This window comes from Petromyzon marinus, chromosome 73 (genome assembly GCF_048934315.1).
Source record: "Petromyzon marinus isolate PM22_M1 ecotype Great Lakes invasive population chromosome 73, UKy_Petmar_22M1.pri1.0, whole genome shotgun sequence".
Taxonomy (NCBI): Eukaryota; Metazoa; Chordata; class Hyperoartia; order Petromyzontiformes; family Petromyzontidae; genus Petromyzon; species Petromyzon marinus.
Window position 1 is genome coordinate 8,278,244 of NC_133739.1, and position 20,981 is coordinate 8,299,224.

A 20,981-nucleotide genomic window follows, 5' to 3' on the forward strand; every position below is an offset into this window, starting at 1 on the left:
GGAGATCCTTCCCAGCAAACCCCATCCCGGCTCCGCTCGCCGTGTGCAGCGCGCGATCCGGGGCCTGCAGGCGGCTCACGTCAACCCCGAGCACGCTGCAGTGCGCGGCGCTCACGAGTGAGGCCACCGCCCCCGTGTCCAGTAGGATCCGGGTGCGCTGCCCGTTCACCTGCCCTTCTACCAGCGACGTGGCCCCCGTGATTCCCGCCACCAGCTCCCGCAGCCAGTCGCCGGTAGGTACTCACCGCGTCCTTGGGTGTTGTTGCTGGAATCTGTGTGGAGGTCACTCGCTCGTCATTATTGCTACCGTCTTTTTGTGTTGGGACCGTGTCGATTGCACCCCTAGTTGGTCCACTCTCTAGGGGGTCATTGGAGTTTAACCCTGGCGCGTGTCTAGCGCGAGCGATCTGAGGACAGTCTCTCACGAGATGCCCTCGACGGTCGCACAGGTAACACGCTCGGGGAAGGGCGGCGGCCCCGTAGGAGCCTCCCCGCCCGCTCCCTCTTTCCCCTCCAGGACGCCGCTGCCCAGACTCTGCCTCTAGTTGGGCCACCCTCCCGGCCAGCCCTCCCACCTCGGTCTGGACCGTCTCCACCGCAGTCTGCAGCGCAGTCATATGTGCCCGTACTTGGGTTACCTTGTCCACCTACTTGGGTTACCTTGTTGTCGATCCCTCCGATGCCCATCTGTATCCCTGCTACCCATCCCGGGGTGGTCTCGTGGGATACCGGAGGCTCCCTTTCCCGACCCCTTACCGTCCTGGCGAGCTCCTGTTCCTCCTCTTCCTCCTCGGTGGACAGACTTGCGATGGTGCGCTCTCGTCCCGGCCCCCCGGGGCTGCGCGCGTTCGCTGGAAATCCTTTCACATTTACGCGCACGCTCGACAAGGGCGTTAAGGGGGAGACGTGTACAGCTCATACCGGGCTGCCACCACGACGTGCGAGCCAAGTTCCGCTGGATCTTCTCGGCGGCAAGCTCCTCAATTACCTCCGTCGTGTAACCCCGGGGCGTGCGATCTTTGTTAGCTCGCCCACATCCTCGGCATAGTCACGCAGGTCCTCGCCGCGGTTGGCGACGGCGTGCCTCTAAGGCTGCTTTTGCCTCCTCCTCATCGCGCGTACCGAAAGGCAGATCAAGTCGGTGCATCAGCTCCTCTAGATTGTGTTTGTGCGCTTGCGGGTTAGGGCTTCCACAAAGTCGGCTGCCCGCCCATCCAGGTTCAAAATAAGTTGGCGTAACGCCTGCGCGTCCGTCCACCCATTAATCTCTTTAGCCCCCCATGACGTTGCGGGCAAATGCTTTCCACGAAGGAGTCCCCCCGGCCGGTGAATATTTGCCTCATTTTTGCGTGGGGTAACGCGGGGGGTTCGTACCGCTTCTGACGCCAATATGCGGGGGCTGGCTGCTGCCCCTCGCCTCCACCGAATTGTCGGGGCCGCCGTCCCCCCGACTCCCCCGCTACGACCTCGCTACTACCCCCCGACTGCTCTGTCGGGTTCGGACTACCGACCTACAATTCCACGCCCCCCTGTACCCCCCGACTTTGTTGCTGCCCGCGTAGGCATGATCCGCGGCTGGCGCTTAGCCCCCCGGGATCCGTTCGAACACACACGTGCCCTACGTGCCCCGGCAATAACAAACCCGACTCCGCTACCTGCCCGGCTTCCGTACACCAATCGCACGCGAGGGACTTGGGGTCAGGGGTCAGAGGGCAGGGGTGTCCGCCGTGCGCACGCCGCTGATTGGAGGGAGTCACTCCGCCCCGATTTAAAGGCCGTGTGAACAACCGCGCATACACGCGAACACAAGGCACTCCAACCTCCTCTTCACACTCACAAAAGACCACACGACACAGTTTATTCTCTACTGGCTATTTTATTTCCTGTGGGTAACCAGCTAAACTACGCGTGATTGTGTGGGTCAGCAGACCCTAACTAGCCTATCCCTCGGGGATCCCGGACTCAATTTATCCTGCCTATCGCTCCACTTTCTACCCTCGGTTAAATAGCCCAAACTCACCTTTCCCTTACTTACGCTGACTTCCAATCTGAGGCGCCAGAGGCTGTAGAAGGGCGATGCTGTGGGTCGTCTCCGTGGAGGATTGTGCCTGGCTGCGTTGAAGCTCGTCACACGGACGACTCGAACGACCGGCTCCAACACTCCGCTGACTTCGATGACTTGAAGGACTCCAGCCTTTAATGCCTGAATCCCCCTTCCTTTATCCCACCTACAACACAGGAATTCCGCCGTTTTGCCCCCTTGGCCTCCCGTCCAATCAGGGGCTCGGGTTTTCCCACCATTTTGATGTTCGGATCCCAGCTCTGGTGACGTCGCCGCAGTGATCTCTCCGACGTCCGCTCTCTGTTCTCCCGCTACCAGCCCACTGACCTGTGCTGCGTGCGTGTGGTCCCATCCGCGGTGGCTTTACAGCCCCTGCCGTAACCATGCAATTATAATATCAGGTCAGGGCGCCGCGGTGCCGGTCAGCCTCGGGGGTAGGTCGCCCAATTCCCCGGCCGCAGGAAACCGTGAAGCTTGATCCCATCAGGGGCTTCTGGACGAAAACCTGTCGGCCAGGTGACCCACCCCTCAGGGCCTTGTGTGGGGTGGGCGTGTGGGGGGTGTGTGGGGTGTGTGGGGTGTGCGTGTGTGGGGTGTGCGTGTGTGGGGTGTGCGTGTGTGGGGTGTGCGTGTGTGGGGTGTGCGTGTGTGCGTGTGTGGGGTGTGCGTGTGTGGGGTGTGCGTGTGTGGGGTGTGCGTGTGTGGGGTGTGCGTGTGTGGGGTGTGCGTGTGTGTGGGGTGTGCGTGTGTGTGGGGTGTGCGTGTGTGGGGTGTGCGTGTGTGGGGTGTGCGTGTGTGGGGTGTGCGTGTGTGGGGTGTGCGTGTGTGGGGTGCGCGTGTGTGGGGTGCGCGTGTGTGGGGTGTGCGTGTGTGTGGGGTGTGCGTGTGTGTGGGGTGTGCGTGTGTGGGGTGTGCGTGTGTGGGGTGTGTGTGTGTGTGGGGTGCACGTGTGTGGGGTGTGCGTGTGTGGGGTGTGCGTGTGTGGGGTGTGTGTGTGTGGGGTGTGCGTGTGTGGGGTGTGTGTGTGTGGGGTGTGTGTGTGTAGGGTGTGCGTGTGTGGGGTGTGCGTGTGTGGGGTGTGCGTGTGTGGGGTGTGCGTGCATTCATGTGGGGGGCCGGCGAGGGGTGCGCAGCGTCGGCGTCGTCACTCGCCGGTGGCGGCGTCACGGCGGTGGGCACGGCCCCGACGGAGCGGCTCCGCTGCGGCGGCACCCCACAGCCCCTCTCACCAGCACAGGTGTGCTGAACAGCAGGCCCCTCTCACCAGCACAGGTGTGCTGAACAGCAGGCCCCTCTCACCAGCACGGGTGTGCTGAACAGCAGGCCCCTCTCACCAGCACAGGTGTGCTGAACAACAGGCCCCTCTCACCAGCACAGGTGTGCTGAACAGCAGTCCTCTCTCACCAGCACAGGTGTGCTGAACAGCAGTCCTCTCTCACCAGCACAGGTGTGCTGAACAGCAGGCCCCTCTCACCAGCACAGGTGTGATGAACAGCAAGACCTCTCTCACCAGTGCTGTTGTGATGAACAGCAGGCCCCTCTCACCAGCACAGGTGTGCTGAACAGCAGGCCTCTCTCACCAGCACAGGTGTGCTGAACAGCAGGCCTCTCTCACCAGCACAGGTGTGCTGAACAGCAGGCCTCTCTCACCAGCACAGGTGTGCTGAACAGCAGGCCCCTCTCACCAGCACGGGTGTGCTGAACAGCAGGCCTCTCTCACCAGCACAGGTGTGATGAACAGCAGGCCCCTCTCACCAGCACAGGTGTGCTGAACAGCAGGCCCCTCTCACCAGCACAGGTGTGCTGAACAGCAGGCCCCTCTCACCAGCACAGGTGTGCTGAACAGCAGGCCCCTCTCACCAGTGCTGTTGTGCTGAACAGCAGGCCCCTCTCACCAGCACGGGTGTGCTGAACAGCAGGCCTCTCTCACCAGTGCTGGTGTGCTGAACAGCAGGCCCCTCTCACCAGTGCTGGTGTGCTGAACAGCAGGCCTCTCTCACCAGCACAGGTGTGATGAACAGCAGGCCCCTCTCACCAGCACAGGTGTGCTGAACAGCAGTCCTCTCTCACCAGTGCTGTTGTGATGAACAGCAGGCCTCTCTCACCAGCACGGGTGTGCTGAACAGCAGGCCCCTCTCACCAGTGCTGGTGTGATGAACAGCAGGCCCCTCTCACCAGCACAGGTGTGCTGAACAGCAGGCCCCTCTCACCAGCACAGGTGTGCTGAACAGCAGACCTCTCTCACCAGTGCTGTTGTGATGAACAGCAGGCCTCTCTCACCAGCACAGGTGTGCTGAACAGCAGGCCCCTCTCACCAGCACAGGTGTGCTGAACAGCAGGCCTCTCTCACCAGCACGGGTGTGCTGAACAGCAGGCCTCTCTCACCAGTGCTGGTGTGCTGAACAGCAGGCCTCTCTCACCAGCACAGGTGTGCTGAACAGCAGGCCCCTCTCACCAGCACAGGTGTGATGAACAGCAGGCCTCTCTCACCAGCACAGGTGTGCTGAACAGCAGGCCCCTCTCACCAGTGCTGTTGTGCTGAACAGCAGGCCCCTCTCACCAGCACAGGTGTGATGAACAGCAGGCCCCTCTCACCAGTGCTGTTGTGATGAACAGCAGTCCCCTCTCACCAGTGCTTTTGTGCTGAACAGCAGGCCTCTCTCACCAGCACAGGTGTGCTGAACAGCAGGCCTCTCTCACCAGCACAGGTGTGCTGAACAGCAGGCCCCTCTCACCAGCACAGGTGTGCTGAACAGCAGGCCCCTCTCACCAGCACAGGTGTGCTGAACAGCAGGCCCCTCTCACCAGCACAGGTGTGCTGAACAGCAGGCCCCTCTCACCAGCACAGGTGTGCTGAACAGCAGGCCCCTCTCACCAGTGCTGTTGTGATGAACAGCAGGCCCCTCTCACCAGTGCTGTTGTGATGAACAGCAGGCCTCTCTCACCAGGGCTGTTGTGATGAACAGCAGGCCTCTCTCACCAGCACAGGTGTGCTGAACAGCAGGCCCCTCTCACCAGCACAGGTGTGCTGAACAGCAGGCCCCTCTCACCAGTGCTGTTGTGCTGAACAGCAGGCCTCTCTCACCAGCACAGGTGTGCTGAACAGCAGGTCCCTCTCACCAGTGCTGGTTTGCTGAACAGCAGGCCCCTCTCACCAGTGCTGGTGTGCTGAACAGCAGGCCCCTCTCACCAGTGCTGTTGTGCTGAACAGCAGGCCCCTCTCACCAGTGCTGTTGTGCTGAACAGCAGGCCCCTCTCACCAGTGCTGTTGTGATGAACAGCAGGCCCCTCTCACCAGCATGGGTGTGCTGAACAGCAGGCCTCTCTCACCAGTGCTGTTGTGCTGAACAGCAGGCCTCTCTCACCAGCACGGGTGTGCTGAACAGCAGGCCCCTCTCACCAGCACAGGTGTGCTGAACAGCAGGCCTCTCTCACCAGCACAGGTGTGCTGAACAGCAGGCCTCTCTCACCAGCACAGGTGTGCTGAACAGCAGGACTCTCTCACCAGCACAGGTGTGCTGAACAGCAGGCCTCTCTCACCAGCACGGGTGTGCTGAACAGCAGGCCTCTCTCACCAGCACAGGTGTGCTGAACAGCAGGCCTCTCTCACCAGTGCTGTTGTGATGAAGAGCAGGCCTCTCTCACCAGCACAGGTGTGCTGAACAGCAGGCCTCTCTCACCAGCACGGGTGTGCTGAACAGCAGGCCTCTCTCACCAGTGCTGTTGTGATGAACAGCAGGCCTCTCTCACCAGGACAGGTGTGCTGAACAGCAGGCCCCTCTCACCAGCACAGGTGTGATGAACAGCAGGCCTCTCTCACCAGCACAGGTGTGATGAACAGCAGGCCTCTCTCACCAGCACAGGTGTGATGAACAGCAGGCCTCTCTCACCAGTGCTGTTGTGATGAACAGCAGGCCTCTCTCACCAGCACAGGTGTGCTGAACAGCAGGCCTCTCTCACCAGTGCTGTTGTGCTGAACAGCAGGCCCCTCTCACCAGTGCTGTTGTGATGAACAGCAGGCCCCTCTCACCAGTACTGTTGTGATGAACAGCAGGCCTTTCTCACCAGCACAGGTGTGATGAACAGCAGGCCCCTCTCACCAGTGCTGGTGTGCTGAACAGCAGGCCCCTCTCACCAGCACAGGTGTGCTGAACAGCAGGCCTTTCTCACCAGCACAGGTGTGATGAACAGCAGGACTCTCTCACCAGCACAGGTGTGCTGAACAGCAGGCCCCTCTCACCAGCACAGGTGTGATGAACAGCAGGCCTCTCTCACCATCACAGGTGTGCTGAACAGGAGACCCCTCTCACCAGCACAGGTGTGATGAACAGCAGGCCCCTCTCACCAGCACAGGTGTGATGAACAGCAGGCCCCTCTCACCAGTGCTGTTGTGATGAACAGCAGGCCCCTCTCACCAGTGCTGTTGTGATGAACAGCAGTCCCCTCTCACCAGTGCTTTTGTGCTGAACAGCAGGCCTCTCTCACCAGCACAGGTGTGCTGAACAGCAGGCCTCTCTCACCAGCACAGGTGTGCTGAACAGCAGGCCCCTCTCACCAGCACAGGTGTGCTGAACAGCAGGCCCCTCTCACCAGCACAGGTGTGCTGAACAGCAGGCCCCTCTCACCAGCACAGGTGTGCTGAACAGCAGGCCCCTCTCACCAGTGCTGTTGTGATGAACAGCAGGCCCCTCTCACCAGTGCTGTTGTGATGAACAGCAGGCCTCTCTCACCAGGGCTGTTGTGATGAACAGCAGGCCTCTCTCACCAGCACAGGTGTGCTGAACAGCAGGCCCCTCTCACCAGCACAGGTGTGCTGAACAGCAGGCCCCTCTCACCAGTGCTGTTGTGCTGAACAGCAGGCCTCTCTCACCAGCACAGGTGTGCTGAACAGCAGGCCCCTCTCACCAGTGCTGGTTTGCTGAACAGCAGGCCCCTCTCACCAGTGCTGGTGTGCTGAACAGCAGGCCCCTCTCACCAGTGCTGTTGTGCTGAACAGCAGGCCCCTCTCACCAGTGCTGTTGTGCTGAACAGCAGGCCCCTCTCACCAGTGCTGTTGTGATGAACAGCAGGCCCCTCTCACCAGCATGGGTGTGCTGAACAGCAGGCCTCTCTCACCAGTGCTGTTGTGCTGAACAGCAGGCCTCTCTCACCAGCACGGGTGTGCTGAACAGCAGGCCCCTCTCACCAGCACAGGTGTGCTGAACAGCAGGCCTCTCTCACCAGCACAGGTGTGCTGAACAGCAGGCCTCTCTCACCAGCACAGGTGTGCTGAACAGCAGGACTCTCTCACCAGCACAGGTGTGCTGAACAGCAGGCCTCTCTCACCAGCACGGGTGTGCTGAACAGCAGGCCTCTCTCACCAGCACAGGTGTGCTGAACAGCAGGCCTCTCTCACCAGTGCTGTTGTGATGAAGAGCAGGCCTCTCTCACCAGCACAGGTGTGCTGAACAGCAGGCCTCTCTCACCAGCACGGGTGTGCTGAACAGCAGGCCTCTCTCACCAGTGCTGTTGTGATGAACAGCAGGCCTCTCTCACCAGGACAGGTGTGCTGAACAGCAGGCCCCTCTCACCAGCACAGGTGTGATGAACAGCAGGCCTCTCTCACCAGCACAGGTGTGATGAACAGCAGGCCTCTCTCACCAGCACAGGTGTGATGAACAGCAGGCCTCTCTCACCAGTGCTGTTGTGATGAACAGCAGGCCTCTCTCACCAGCACAGGTGTGCTGAACAGCAGGCCTCTCTCACCAGTGCTGTTGTGCTGAACAGCAGGCCCCTCTCACCAGTGCTGTTGTGATGAACAGCAGGCCCCTCTCACCAGTACTGTTGTGATGAACAGCAGGCCTTTCTCACCAGCACAGGTGTGATGAACAGCAGGCCCCTCTCACCAGTGCTGGTGTGCTGAACAGCAGGCCCCTCTCACCAGCACAGGTGTGCTGAACAGCAGGCCTTTCTCACCAGCACAGGTGTGATGAACAGCAGGACTCTCTCACCAGCACAGGTGTGCTGAACAGCAGGCCCCTCTCACCAGCACAGGTGTGATGAACAGCAGGCCTCTCTCACCATCACAGGTGTGCTGAACAGGAGACCCCTCTCACCAGCACAGGTGTGATGAACAGCAGGCCCCTCTCACCAGCACAGGTGTGATGAACAGCAGGCCCCTCTCACCAGTGCTGTTGTGATGAACAGCAGGCCTCTCTCACCAGCACAGGTGTGCTGAACAGCAGGCCTCTCTCACCAGTGCTGTTGTGATGAACAGCAGGCCTCTCTCACCAGCACAGGTGTGCTGAACAGCAGGCCTCTCTCACCAGCACAGGTGTGATGAACAGCAGGCCTCTCTCACCAGCACAGGTGTGCTGAACAGGAGACCCCTCTCACCAGCACAGGTGTGATGAACAGCAGGCCCCTCTCACCAGCACAGGTGTGATGAACAGCAGGTCACTCTCACCAGCACGGGTGTGCTGAACAGCAGGCCTCTCTCACCAGCACGGGTGTGCTGAACAGCAGGCCACTCTCACCAGCACAGGTGTGATGAACAGCAAGCCCCTCTCACCAGCACGGGTGTGCTGAACAGCAGGCCCCTCTCACCAACACGGGTGTGCTGAACAGCAGGCCTCTCTCACCAGTGCTGTTGTGATGAACAGCAGGCCCCTCTCACCAGCACAGGTGTGATGAACAGCAGGCCCCTCTCACCAGCACAGGTGTGATGAGCAGCAGGTCACTCTCACCAGCACGGGTGATCAAGCAAAACAAGACAAAACTGGACAAAACAGGGCGCACCAACCGGCCGAGGCTGCCATCATCGGCGCCACCACATGGGGCTCTAGAAAACAAAAATAAAGAAAAAAAACGCGTTTTTTTAATCATTTAAATTACCATTTAATTGTTTTCTTCAATGTAACATGTTTTTTTTTTATTTACGCGACTTTACCGAAAGAACCCAAGAATATGAATTCCTGCCAGTCACGAAAGTTTTAAGTCAAAATAGAATGCACCACCAACTCGGCTCGCGTCAATCTGCGTGGAGGCGTGAGGGGGCCTGAGAGAGTTTCTCACCGGCGCAGAACTTCCATGCAGAGGGCTCCACGCAGCTTCGTGCGGAGCGACAGGCCAGGTAGCTCCCACACAGCGTGGCGCAGCTGATTAACATTTATATTGTTGGTTCTTTCGGTAAAGTCACGTAGATAGAAAATAACAAAAAAATTGGAAAATAATAAATTGACAAAAAGATGCCATTTGTCGACTGACTGAGATGACTGTGCCCACCACAACAACAACAACAACCGCCATTCGCCACTAAGTGGCGGTGACGTCACCACGACGCTTGTGCCAGGCTATGTGCACCGTGAGGCCACGTGAAGTGTCGAACGCCCGCTGGCAGGAGGTCACGGGACAGACCCAGGTGCCACGGGTCGACTGACTGAGATGACTGGCTGATGCACCACCTGTGCCCCCTACTGTGCTAACCTGCTGTGCTTTAGCCACCCGGCGCTCCGCTCGCTGTTGTGAGCGTCGCTCCTGCGCCCTCCGTTGTTGTTGGAGGGCGACTGCCTCCAACTGCCCAGTAGCGTCCTTCACGAGCCTCCTCCACAGAGGCCGATCTTGACACCGCTGGTACCAGTCATCGGCAAGTCCACTCAGCTCCACGTCCTCCTGTACCACATCACTCCATCTCTTCTCTAGCCTGTGCCGCGCCCGCTTAGCCCCCTCAATCCGGCCAAACAAAAGCTGTTTCGGCATGCGGTGGCTGGGCATGCGGGCTACATGACCCAGCCATCGCAGCCTTGCCTGCCGGAGGAGCTCACCGATGGGACCCTGCCCAGATCTTTCAAGGATTTGTGAGCTCCTCACACAATCCAGTCTGGTTAAACCCAGGATGGATCGTAGGCAGGCCAGCCTAAATGTTTCTAACCGGCGAAGATGTTCCATTAGGGGGGTCCACGTTTCGCAAGCGTAGAGAAGGGAGGGAATGACCGTGGCCGAGAAGACCTGAAGCTTAGTGCGGAGCGACAGACCAGGTAGCTTCCACACAGCGTTATGCAACCGATGAAAAGATATTGCCGCTCGACTGATTCGGAGTGAGACCTCTGCTGTTAAACTGGAGCCAGTCATAAGCACACTGCCCAGGTATGGGAAACTCTCCACTCTCTCCACAACTGCCCCATCACCGATTGGGAGTTGTGGGGGTGGAGTGTCCGATGGTACAGAATACCCAGGCAGGTGCTGAGTTTTGGTGGGGCTGATGGTAAGGCCCCACCTCTTAGTGGCACGCTCCAGTCTCAGCAGCACCGTCTCCAACTCCTCCTCTGACTGAGCAGCTATTACCAAATCATCAGCATACATAACGTGGTTGAGCAATAGGGAGCCATCCCTTGACCGCACCCGGGCATCGATTAGCCTCCCATTATATCTGTACCATATGGAGATTCCTCCGGTACAGCTATTGAAGGCTTCACGAACTACGTGGTCAAAATAGATGTTAAATAATGTGGGAGCCAGAGGACATCCCTGTCGCACCCCAAGGTGTACAGGGAATGGCTCTGACTCCCGGCCACGTAGTTTTACCCGGGCCCGCTCACCATCATGAAGGTCCTTAATGATCGTGAGCAGAGGGTCAGGTACTCCAAAAGCACGAAGAACGACCCAGAGCCCAGGCCTACTGATGGTATCATAGGCCTTGACCAGGTCAATAAAGCAGAGATGTAGGTCTTGTTGGAATTCCCTACACCTCTGCTGTAGCAGACGGACAGAAAATATGGCATCTGTGCAGGACCGCCCTTTCCTGAAACCGCATTGGGGCTCCGCAAGCCTCTCCTCAGCGTGCCTGGCAAGGCGATGCTGAATAATCCTTGCCAGGACCTTTCCCGGCACACTGAGGAGTGAGATGCCCCTGTAGTTGTTACAGTCTGTGCGGTCCCCCTTCTTAAAAAGGGGGACCACCAGGGCATCCTTCCAATCCTGCGGAACACGTCCAGTGGTCCAGACTGTTGTTATGATGTCATATAGGGCAGTCTGTGCACAAACGCCACCCTCCCTCAGCATTTCGCTTGGGAGATCATCTCTGCCCGCTGCCTTTCCTGGTCTCAGACTCCGGATCGCCTTCAATACTTCCTCAGCAGATGGCACCTCAGCCAGCCACTCACAGGGGGTGACTTCTTCCAATATTTGAGGCACCGCAGCCTCAGCAGGGTCATCCTCACTTTGTGCCACGATGTTTTCCTGGCTGAGGGATTTTCCCTCCCCCAGGACCTCACAGAAATGCTCAGCAAATCTGCGAACCTGTTCCTGGGGGTCGGAGATTGGATCATCGTTTTTTCCCCTAATGATGGTAATAGGTGTGGCGCTGCAGGTTACTTTTTTGATGGAGTTAAATAGAGATTTGTGATCACGGGCCACTGAGGCAGACTCCATCTCCTCAGCAACCCGCGACCACCACCCATCCTTGCAGCGCCTCACGGCTCTCCGAACCTCCGAGCGAAGGCTGCGGTAAGCCTCCTCATTCTCTGACGTGGGATTCTGTAGCCGATGACAGTGGGCCTGTCGCTTTTTCTCAACCATCCTGAACACCTCCTCTGTCAGCCAGGGTCTCTGGGGAGGTCTGGACCGCGTACCCAAAGCAGCCATTGCAGCTACATGAGTCACAGTCCTAAACCTCACCCATTTAACCTCGACATCAGGAGGAGTCGGGGACGATGCCAATCCCAGCCGCAAGCGATGATGAAATTCTCGCTTGCAACTTTCATCAGATAACTGAGACCAGGCCACTTTATGTTGGAATGGGGTCCTGGGTGTACACCCACCACCGGAGTGGAAGAATGGCAGGCGCATCTTACAGATGACTAGTCGATGGTCAGAGGGCAGATCAGCTCCACGGTAGGTCCTGGTGTCAAGGACATGGGCTCGCATTCGCTGGTCCGTCACTATGTAGTCCAGCAGATGTTCTTGCTTGGACCCGGCATGCATCCATGATGTTGTGTGGATGCGCCGATGCCGGAACAGCGTGTTGGTAATTACAAGCCCATGGGCTGCACAAAAATCTAGCAGCCTCCTACCGTTGTTATTGAGCTGATCTGGCCCATGCCCTCCAATCACTCCAGACCAGGTGCCAGTATCATGACCAACTCGGGCATTGAAGTCACCCAACATGATGACTCTATCCCGAGGGGCCACTTTAGCCAGCACCTGTGACAGGAGGTCATAGAAGGCATCTGACTCATCGGCTTTGCCTGCATCCCTCCACGGATGTTCATCTTCGGTGGGGGCATAAGTAACCACGACCACCATTCCTCGCCTCCGGTTGATGGGAAGGCGAGCCCAAAGTAGCCTGGGGCTTACAGCTTCCCACACCTCACCGCCACGCTCCCACGCCCCCTTCATTCTTTTGTTCAAAAGAAGACCCACACCCTGTTGTTTGGCAGTCTGCTGCCCCGAGTAGAGGACTGTCCACCCCTCATGGTGGCAGGAGCCAGAGCCGGTCCACCGGACCTCCTGAATGCCGCATAGATCCAGGCGGTACCGGTCCAGCTCCCGACAGAGGAGTGGCAGCCTCTCCTCTGCAGTGAGCGTTCGAACATTCCACGTGGCCACCCGTAGTGGCTTTTCGTTGTTTCTGGAGTAGCCCCGAGGGTAGGTATTCAATCTCCTGGCTCCGCCAATTGGGGTTTGGCCAGGAGACGTCATAGACGCCTGGCCCCCCGGGGCCTCCGGCACAAGCTTATTAGTTACATATTTCAGTTTAATTCGTGGTTTCGTGGTAATTAATTGAAGGTGGAGGGGTTACCAGCCCCTCGCACCCGTCCAGAGTCCCCGTTTAGCCCCTGTGGTGTACATATATGCCATGAGGGGAGGAGCCAATCAAAATTGCATCTCCCCCCACCGCACTGTCCACGACAGAGTTGCCCGTCCGGCACCGCGAGGAGGTAGGGGGTTGTTTTGCACACCACAGTGTACACACACACACAGTGTACACACAGTGCACACACACTGTACACACACACAGTGTACACACACAGTGTACACACACACAGTGTACACACACACAGTGTACACACAGTGTACACACACACAGTGTACACACAGTGTACACACAGTGTACACACACACACTGTGTACACACACACACAGTGTTCAAACACAGTGTGTACAAACACACACACAGTGTACAAATACACACACCGTGTACACACAGTGTACACACACAGTGTACGCACACACACAGTGTACACAAACACACAGTGTGTACACACAAAGTGCACACACACATACAGTGTACAAACACACAATGTACAAACACACACACAGTGTACACACACAGTGTACAAACACACACAAAGTGTACAAACACACACACAGTGTACACACAGTGTGTGTACACACACACAGTGTACACACACACAGTGTACACACACACAGTGTCTACACACACACAGTGTACACAAACACAGTGTACACAAACACAGTGTACACAAACACAGTGTACACACACACACAGTGTACTAACACAGTGTACACACAAAGTGTACACACACACACAGTGTACACACACACACACTGTACACACACACACAGTGTACACACACAGTGTACACACACAGTGTACACACACACACAGTGTACACACACACACACACAGTGTACACACACAGTGTGCAAACACACACAAAGTGTACAAACACACACACAGTGTACACACAGTGTGTGTACACACACACAGTGTACACACACACAGTGTACACACACAGTGTGTACATATTGTGTGTACACACTGTGTGTGTGTGTACACACACAGTGTGTACACACACACAGTGTACACAAACACAGTGTACACAAACACAGTGTACACACAGTGTACACACAGTGTGTGTACACACACACAGTGCACACACACACAGTGTACACACACACAGTGTACACACACACACAGTGTGTACACACACACAGTATGTACACGCAGTGTACACACACACAGTGTACACACACACAGTGTACACACACACAGTATACACACAGTGTACACACACACACAGTGTACACACACACAGTGTACACACACACACAGTGTGTACACACACACAGTATGTACACGCAGTGTACACACAGACAGTGTGTACACACACAGTGTACACACACAGTGTACACACACACACACAGTGTACACACACCCAAGTGGTCTCCGTTCAAGGGAGGGAGCAATGGAAAATGAATCTAAATCAACATAAAATCCAACCCCTCTCTGTGACGTCTCCACTCAGCGTTACCTCATCGGCGTGAAACGCCAGGGGGAGGTGTACCTCTCTAGTGACGTCATGTCACCAAGGTGTTCACCCCAACCCGTCCAAGGCGCCCTTGAACGTGACGTCACCTCTGCCTGGGTCGCCATTTTCTGTTCAAGTGGAATCCATATTTGGGCAAGGCCACGCCCAGTGACTGGCGGCTCATTAACATAATCTATTCAAGTACGGAGCCGCTCATTGTGGGAGGGGAGTGTTATCGTCCCCCACAAGTGACGTCATGTCACCTCTTGCAGCCGCGTGACATCACGAGATAACAGGAAGCTGCTGCTCCGCCCGTGCACTGAAATCCGAGGTGAGAAATTCTCATCGCGATTGTGGTGGTTTTTGTGGTTGTTATGGTGGTGGTTGTGGTGGTGGTTGTGGTGGTGGTGGTTGTTGTTTACCGAGGTAGAGCCTCGCTCTCTCTCTCGTAGGGATGTCGATTGAGTAGCAGCGAGCATGGAAGCGATGTCCAGGTTGCAACTTTACAGCGCGGGGCCTAGCCACGCGGGGCCTTGCCTCCTGCCCTCGCCTGATCGCGTTTGCTTCAATTATCTCGCTTAAGTTTAATTTGTCTTCAGGCGGCTCGCCACTTTGTCACTTTGTTTTACTTTTAAATATTCACGCGGTTTTTTATTTATTTTTATTTTTTACACCAGGCCAAGCCCGCTTGAGCTGCTGTACCGCTTTTTGTTTTCAGAAGCGACCTGCCCACAACAACACAATGTGAGGCTCCTCAACAGCGTGGCGGTGTTCACTCTAGACGCGTGGCGGTGTTCACTCTAGACGCGTGGCGGTGTTCACTCTGGACACGTGGCGGTGTTCACTCTAGACGCGTGGCGGTGTTCACTTTAGACGCGTGGCGGTGTTCACTCTGGACACGTGGCGGTGTTCACTCTAGACGCGTGGCGGTGTTCACTCTGGACGCGTGGCGGTGTTCACTCTAGACGCGTGGCGGTGTTCACTCTGGACGCGTGGCGGTGTTCACTCTGGACGCGTGGCGGTGTTCACTCTGGACGCGTGGCGGTGTTCACTCTAAACGTGTGGCGGTGTTCACTCTGGACGCGTGGCGGTGTTCACTCTGGACGCGTGGCGGTGTTCACTCTGGACGCGTGGCGGTGTTCACTCTGGACGCGTGGCGGTGTTCACTCTGGACGCGTGGCGGTGTTCACTCTGGACGCGTGGCGGTGTTCACTCTAGACGCGTGGCGGTGTTCACTCTAGACGCGTGGCGGTGTTCACTCTAGACGCGTGGCGGTGTTCACTCTAGACGCGTGGCGGTGTTCACTCTAGACGCGTGGCGGTGTTCACTCTACTTGGTGGAGTGAGGAAGCATGAATTCTGTGCAGGTGAAGGTGGCCAGGCATGGGTCTGGACACACCACCACCTTTTGAACCGTGCCAGTGCGTGACAGTGGTGGAGCCCGTGGGGGTGGGGTAGGCACGTGCCCCCCAACGATCCTATCGAAATCCCTAATTTCGATAGGGTCATTGGGGTTTATTAGTAACTAGCTTCACTACCCGGCTTCGCCCGGGACTTGGATTCTTGTCTTGGATAAATTTCATATCCCTTATATTTCACTGAAAAACCCTTAAAAATGTTGATGCTTGCGAGAAAGAAAAAAGGCGAAACAAATCAAGTTACCTAAATCGGATGTTTTCACTCAAGTCAATTTAACCTTAATCCACTTCTACGCAAGGTCGATTTTGGCCACTCGGGAAGGGAATAATGACGTGGCGAGCTGAAAATAGTCGCGTTCACTTAGAAATTCCAAACGGCATAAGCTGTGAAAATTTCATGACGCCAGAGCTCAGTGTTGGGAGAGGTTTTTGCTGCTTCACACAAACAAACAGATGTAATGTTCTGCTTCATATTTAAGATAGCAGTTCTACCCGTTCTTCGCACGGAGGATATGTATTGAAACTCCGAGAAACCAATGGCTTCATTTGACCAGGAGCGAAGCGCCACCTGAAATCTCCTGGCACGCTGTTAACAGCCCTATCTGTGCTGCCAAATACATCTTTCCCTGGATGTTCTTCCCTGTGTATGTATCTCTGCTGCCTTGTACCTCGTATCTCTTCACTCTGTCTATGCTGGTTTGTTCAACCCGGAGGATGAACACGAAATTTAGCAGTTTTCTGACATTCGTGGTCTACCAGGGAAGTGTCTAACTGTGTTGTTGTCCTACTGGTTTTGCATCACGTAATTTTTCTTGGGTTTTGTTGAGTTCTCGTCTCTCATCTTGTTGTATTTGCCTCCGTGCAGTTTAACGCTCTCTATGTGTTGCGTTGATGTCACCCTATGTGCTCCCTCACTATTTGTTTTTTACACCTGATGATGATCGCTTGTGTTGCGTTCGAAACGTCGTGATTTATTTCAATATAATTTTATTATATTTCTACATTCGTGACTTTACCGAAAAAACCAATGAGTAATTTATGCAGTCACGAAAGCTTCAATTCTATATTCATTGCAGAGCGCTTAACTCAGGTGTGTTGCGGGTTGACGCCACAATATTCATGGTCATACAAAATACAAAAGTCTATTTTTATACTTGTTTCATTGTGCACGGTATGGAACCTACCCACATGCCAAATTTCAAGTGTGTAGCATGTTGGGAAGTATGCTAAACATTTCTAACAGACACACACACACGTATCCACACATTTCCCTTTTATATATAGACTGGCTTTACTACCCGGCTTTGCCCGGGACTTTGATTCTTGTCTTGGATTAAAACACGGCCTTCGCGGAGTGTTGGGTGGGGGGGTGTGCGTGACGTCAGCAGGCACACTGCGTAACGATGCCGCATAGGGTGACATCTCAGATATGACGGCTATTTTAATACTTTGTGCATTGTGTCCAGTCTGGAAGCTACCCACGTGCCAAATTTCCAGTTTGTGTTGCATGTCGGCAAGTATGGTGAACATTTCAAACAGACACACATTCACAAATTTCCCTTTTATAATTAAAGATGAATCAGCATTTTGCAACCCCCACTGCCACCGCGTGACATATTATTACGTGCCAGGGACTCTATGAGAGGACAACAGTCCGTGTTCATAATTGGCAATAAGTAACGGCAAAGCAGTTACAAGCGACTCTTAGAATTGTGCCCAGTTGCGTATGCAGTACACGACTTCCCTGAAGGCAAACACCTTCAGCGAGCGCGATGCCTTTCACACGCGTCGAATAAAAAGCATAGGACAAGTCCTTACTTACAACTCCTGACTAACAACTCCTGACTAACAACTCCTTACTAACAACTCCTTACTTACCAACAACTCCTTACTAACAACTCCTTACTTGCTAATATCTCCTTACTAACAATTCCTTACTTACTAACAACTCCTATCATTTTTCATTGCTGAAAGGGGCTACCCCCCCCCTACCTGAATATCCTGACTCTACCTCTGAGTGTGTGAAAGGTTCAAGTTTGTATTTGCAGTAAAGTCTATTAACTCCATTGGGCACGGAGGTTATATCAAAACAGTAGTTTATTTTTGTTTTCATCTGCAACTCTTTGTAAGAATGTAGTCAGGAAGTTATCACAGCACACGTGCAGCTGAAGTCGGAACTGTTCATCCCAGAATTCAAGGACATCTGTGCCTGGCTTTCACACCTCTACGTTGCGATTGAACATTAATTTATGCATTTCTGCTTAACACAAATAGTATTATTTTCAACACCCTTTGCTACGTCAGCTGAATTTAGCTTTCATAAATATTCCTTTTGAAGCAAGACATTCAAAATCATGTGCTCGGAGTTTTGGGTTAACGTTTATTTTGAAGATACGAGGGCTTCCAGGCACGTTTATGACCATTTGCCCTCTCATTGTGTGCCATAACAGCCCGTGTGATGAATTTGGGACACGTTTTCACTATATCATGAATATATGAATAAGTATAGACGTGTAAGTCACGTGTGACTGTATAAATGGATTCCTCTGTGCATCGATACTGACGTGTAGATGGTGTGGATATTCTTTTTGTCTGTCTGCAGCTGTCGCTTCCTCTGCAGAATTGGTCTGATGGAGCAAAGGCACTCGGCGCAGCTCGGTGCAAAAAGGCATCAATGCGACCGGTGTGCATACAGCACGGATAGTACTGCACATTTCACGTGGCACCAGAGAACCCACACGGGAGAGAAACCCTTCAAGTGCAATGTGTGTGGGAAGGCGTTTGCACAGTCACCAAATCTTTATGTACACCAGAGAACACACACGGGAGAGAAACCCTTCAAGTGCAGTGTGTGTGGGAAGGCGTTTGCACTGTCACCACATCTTCATGTACACCAGAGAACACACACGGGAGAGAAACCCTTCAAGTGCAGTGTGTGTGGGAAGGCGTTTTCACAGTCACCAAGTCTTCATGTACACCAGAGAACACACACGGGAGAGAAACCCTTCAAGTGCAGTGTGTGTGGGAAGGCGTTTGCACGTTCACAAAATCTTCATGGACACCAGAGAACACACACGGGAGAGAAACCCTTCAAGTGCAGTGTGTGTGGGAAGGCGTTTTCACATTCATCACATCTTCATGTACACCAGAGAACACACACGGGAGAGAAACCCTTCAAGTGCAGTGTGTGTGGGAAGGCGTTTTCACAGTCACCAAGTCTTCATGCACACCAGAGAACACACACGGGAGAGAAACCCTTCAAGTGCAGTGTGTGTGGGAAGGCGTTTTCACAGTCACAAAATCTTCATCTACACCAGAGAGCACACACGGGTGAGAAACCCTTCAAGTGCAGTATGTGTGGGAAGGCGTTTTCACAGTCACCAAGTCTTCAAGTACACCTGAGAACACACACGGGAGAGAAACCCTTCAAGTGCAGTGTGTGTGGGAAGGCGTTTTCAAAGTCACCACATCTTCATGTACACCAGAGAACACACACGGGAGAGAAACCCTTCAAGTGCAGTGTGTGTGGGAAGGCGTTTTCACATTCACCACATCTTAATGTACACCAGAGAACACACACAGGAGAGAAACCCTTCAAGTGCAGTGTGTGTGGGAAGGCGTTTGCACAGTCATCACATCTTAATGTACACAAGAGAACACAGGAGCATCAGAAGATCCACAAGGAGTGGAGTCTGAAATCCGCTTGTGAAAGTCAAAGTGCCGCAATGAGCCCATCCCTCATGAAACAAGAACTGGAAGAAAATCCCAGCTTGGACACTTTTAAAGGTATCGAGGTGAAATTTGAAGAGGTGAAGGTGAAATGTGAAGAAGTGATGGTGAAGAGCGAAGAGGTGAGGGTAAAATGTGAAGATGAAGATTCAACTCCAAAATCGGACCTTCACATCGATGGAGGCAACGTGAAGCAGGAGGAGAATTCTGACTGCGAGGCAGAGCGAGGCAACTCCCAGCAGTTTGTGGAAGTGGAGGTGTGGGTGGACTTCCTCCGAGACAATACAAAGTCAAATGGAGACCCGGTAGATGTGTAAGCTTGAGACGATGTCGCTCCAATAGATGCACCTTTGTCACAGGCCTTTAATGACAAGAATGTGAAGTTGAACACTCAATTCCTAGGTTCAACCTGCAGGGTCAGAGCGGCCAGTCTTTGTGAACCTGTGGGTTGCGTAGATCTCTAACCATGAGCGAGAGCCAATAAGCTCCCAAGCAATCACAAGGTTCTAATAATTCCATTTATATGGTGCTTGCTTAATCGCCTCTGGCAATTCGGAGTGTTGTGTTATATCTCGTCTCAAACACTCGAAGAGCATCCCCAAGTAGCAGCTGCCCCTGTGTGGTACAAAGTGGTGGCCCTGCACCGGCCTGCATGTGGACAAGAACCTGTCAGTAGGGGGCGATGGTTGATGTGGCATCTCAGTTGTGGAGTTTGTAGGTAATGTTTAGAATTTGATCAATTTTGACCCAGACGCCAGCATGCAATGGTCTACCCGTTTTTGAATGGCGCAATAGTATGTTGTACATACACTGTTAAGCGTATTTTTAAAAAAAAATAGCTTCTTGTTAGTACGATGTAACCTGATGCAGTATATTTCACTGCAGTAATTCAATTTTGTTAATATGCCTGTCAATAATTTAGAATTGATACTTGTCTGATTGTGTGCGTACATGTAACATTGTCTATAAGGGTCAAGCATTGAAAAGTGATGTTAGGACAAAGTGTGTGTTTTGGAAGTAACCTGTACAGATAACTCAGGAGAGACTCATTGTTCTTGTGATACAGGTCAAAGGATATTTTTTGTGTTTTCAGGAAGCATCTCCCTCTGGAGCAACTCATTGTCTTTAAAATAGGGAGCACACTCGGATCATTAATCAGTTACAAGGCATACCACTCAAAGGTTACACGTAGAGGAGATACATTCTCTACAACACAAATTATAATTTTGTATTACGTGTTGACGTAAATTTTGTCGAACTAGGACATGAAATGCTCCTTGCTGATTAACGTCTGGATGTTCACAACCAAGGGCTTGAAGCAAGCCTGACTGCCTGCGGTGCCTCTCATTTACGGCCTTGGGCCAGGAAAGTCACGGAAGAAATTGCAGACGATGCCTCCACGCAAGCACCCGGTGCTCCGTTTTGAAGTTTGACAATTAAACAACTTTGAATTGTGTTATGTTTTGAATTAGATAATTGTATTTCTTCATTAAAAGCTTATTCATTGAAAACGATAATTCGT

The 20,981-nt window shown here is 54.0% G+C and overlaps 1 protein-coding gene across 1 annotated transcript; it reads left to right on the forward strand.

Annotated features, from left to right (window-relative positions):
• The first annotated feature begins 14,555 nt into the window (after positions 1 to 14,555).
• LOC142907010 (uncharacterized) lies at positions 14,556 to 20,970 on the forward strand. The gene is made up of 3 exons (XM_076055925.1): positions 14,556 to 14,644; positions 14,991 to 15,057; positions 18,333 to 20,970. The coding sequence occupies exon 3, from the start codon at positions 18,361 to 18,363 to the stop codon at positions 19,774 to 19,776; it is 1,416 nt and encodes a 471-aa protein (XP_075912040.1). The 5' UTR covers positions 14,556 to 14,644; positions 14,991 to 15,057; positions 18,333 to 18,360; the 3' UTR covers positions 19,777 to 20,970.
• Positions 20,971 to 20,981: the final 11 nt, after the last annotated feature.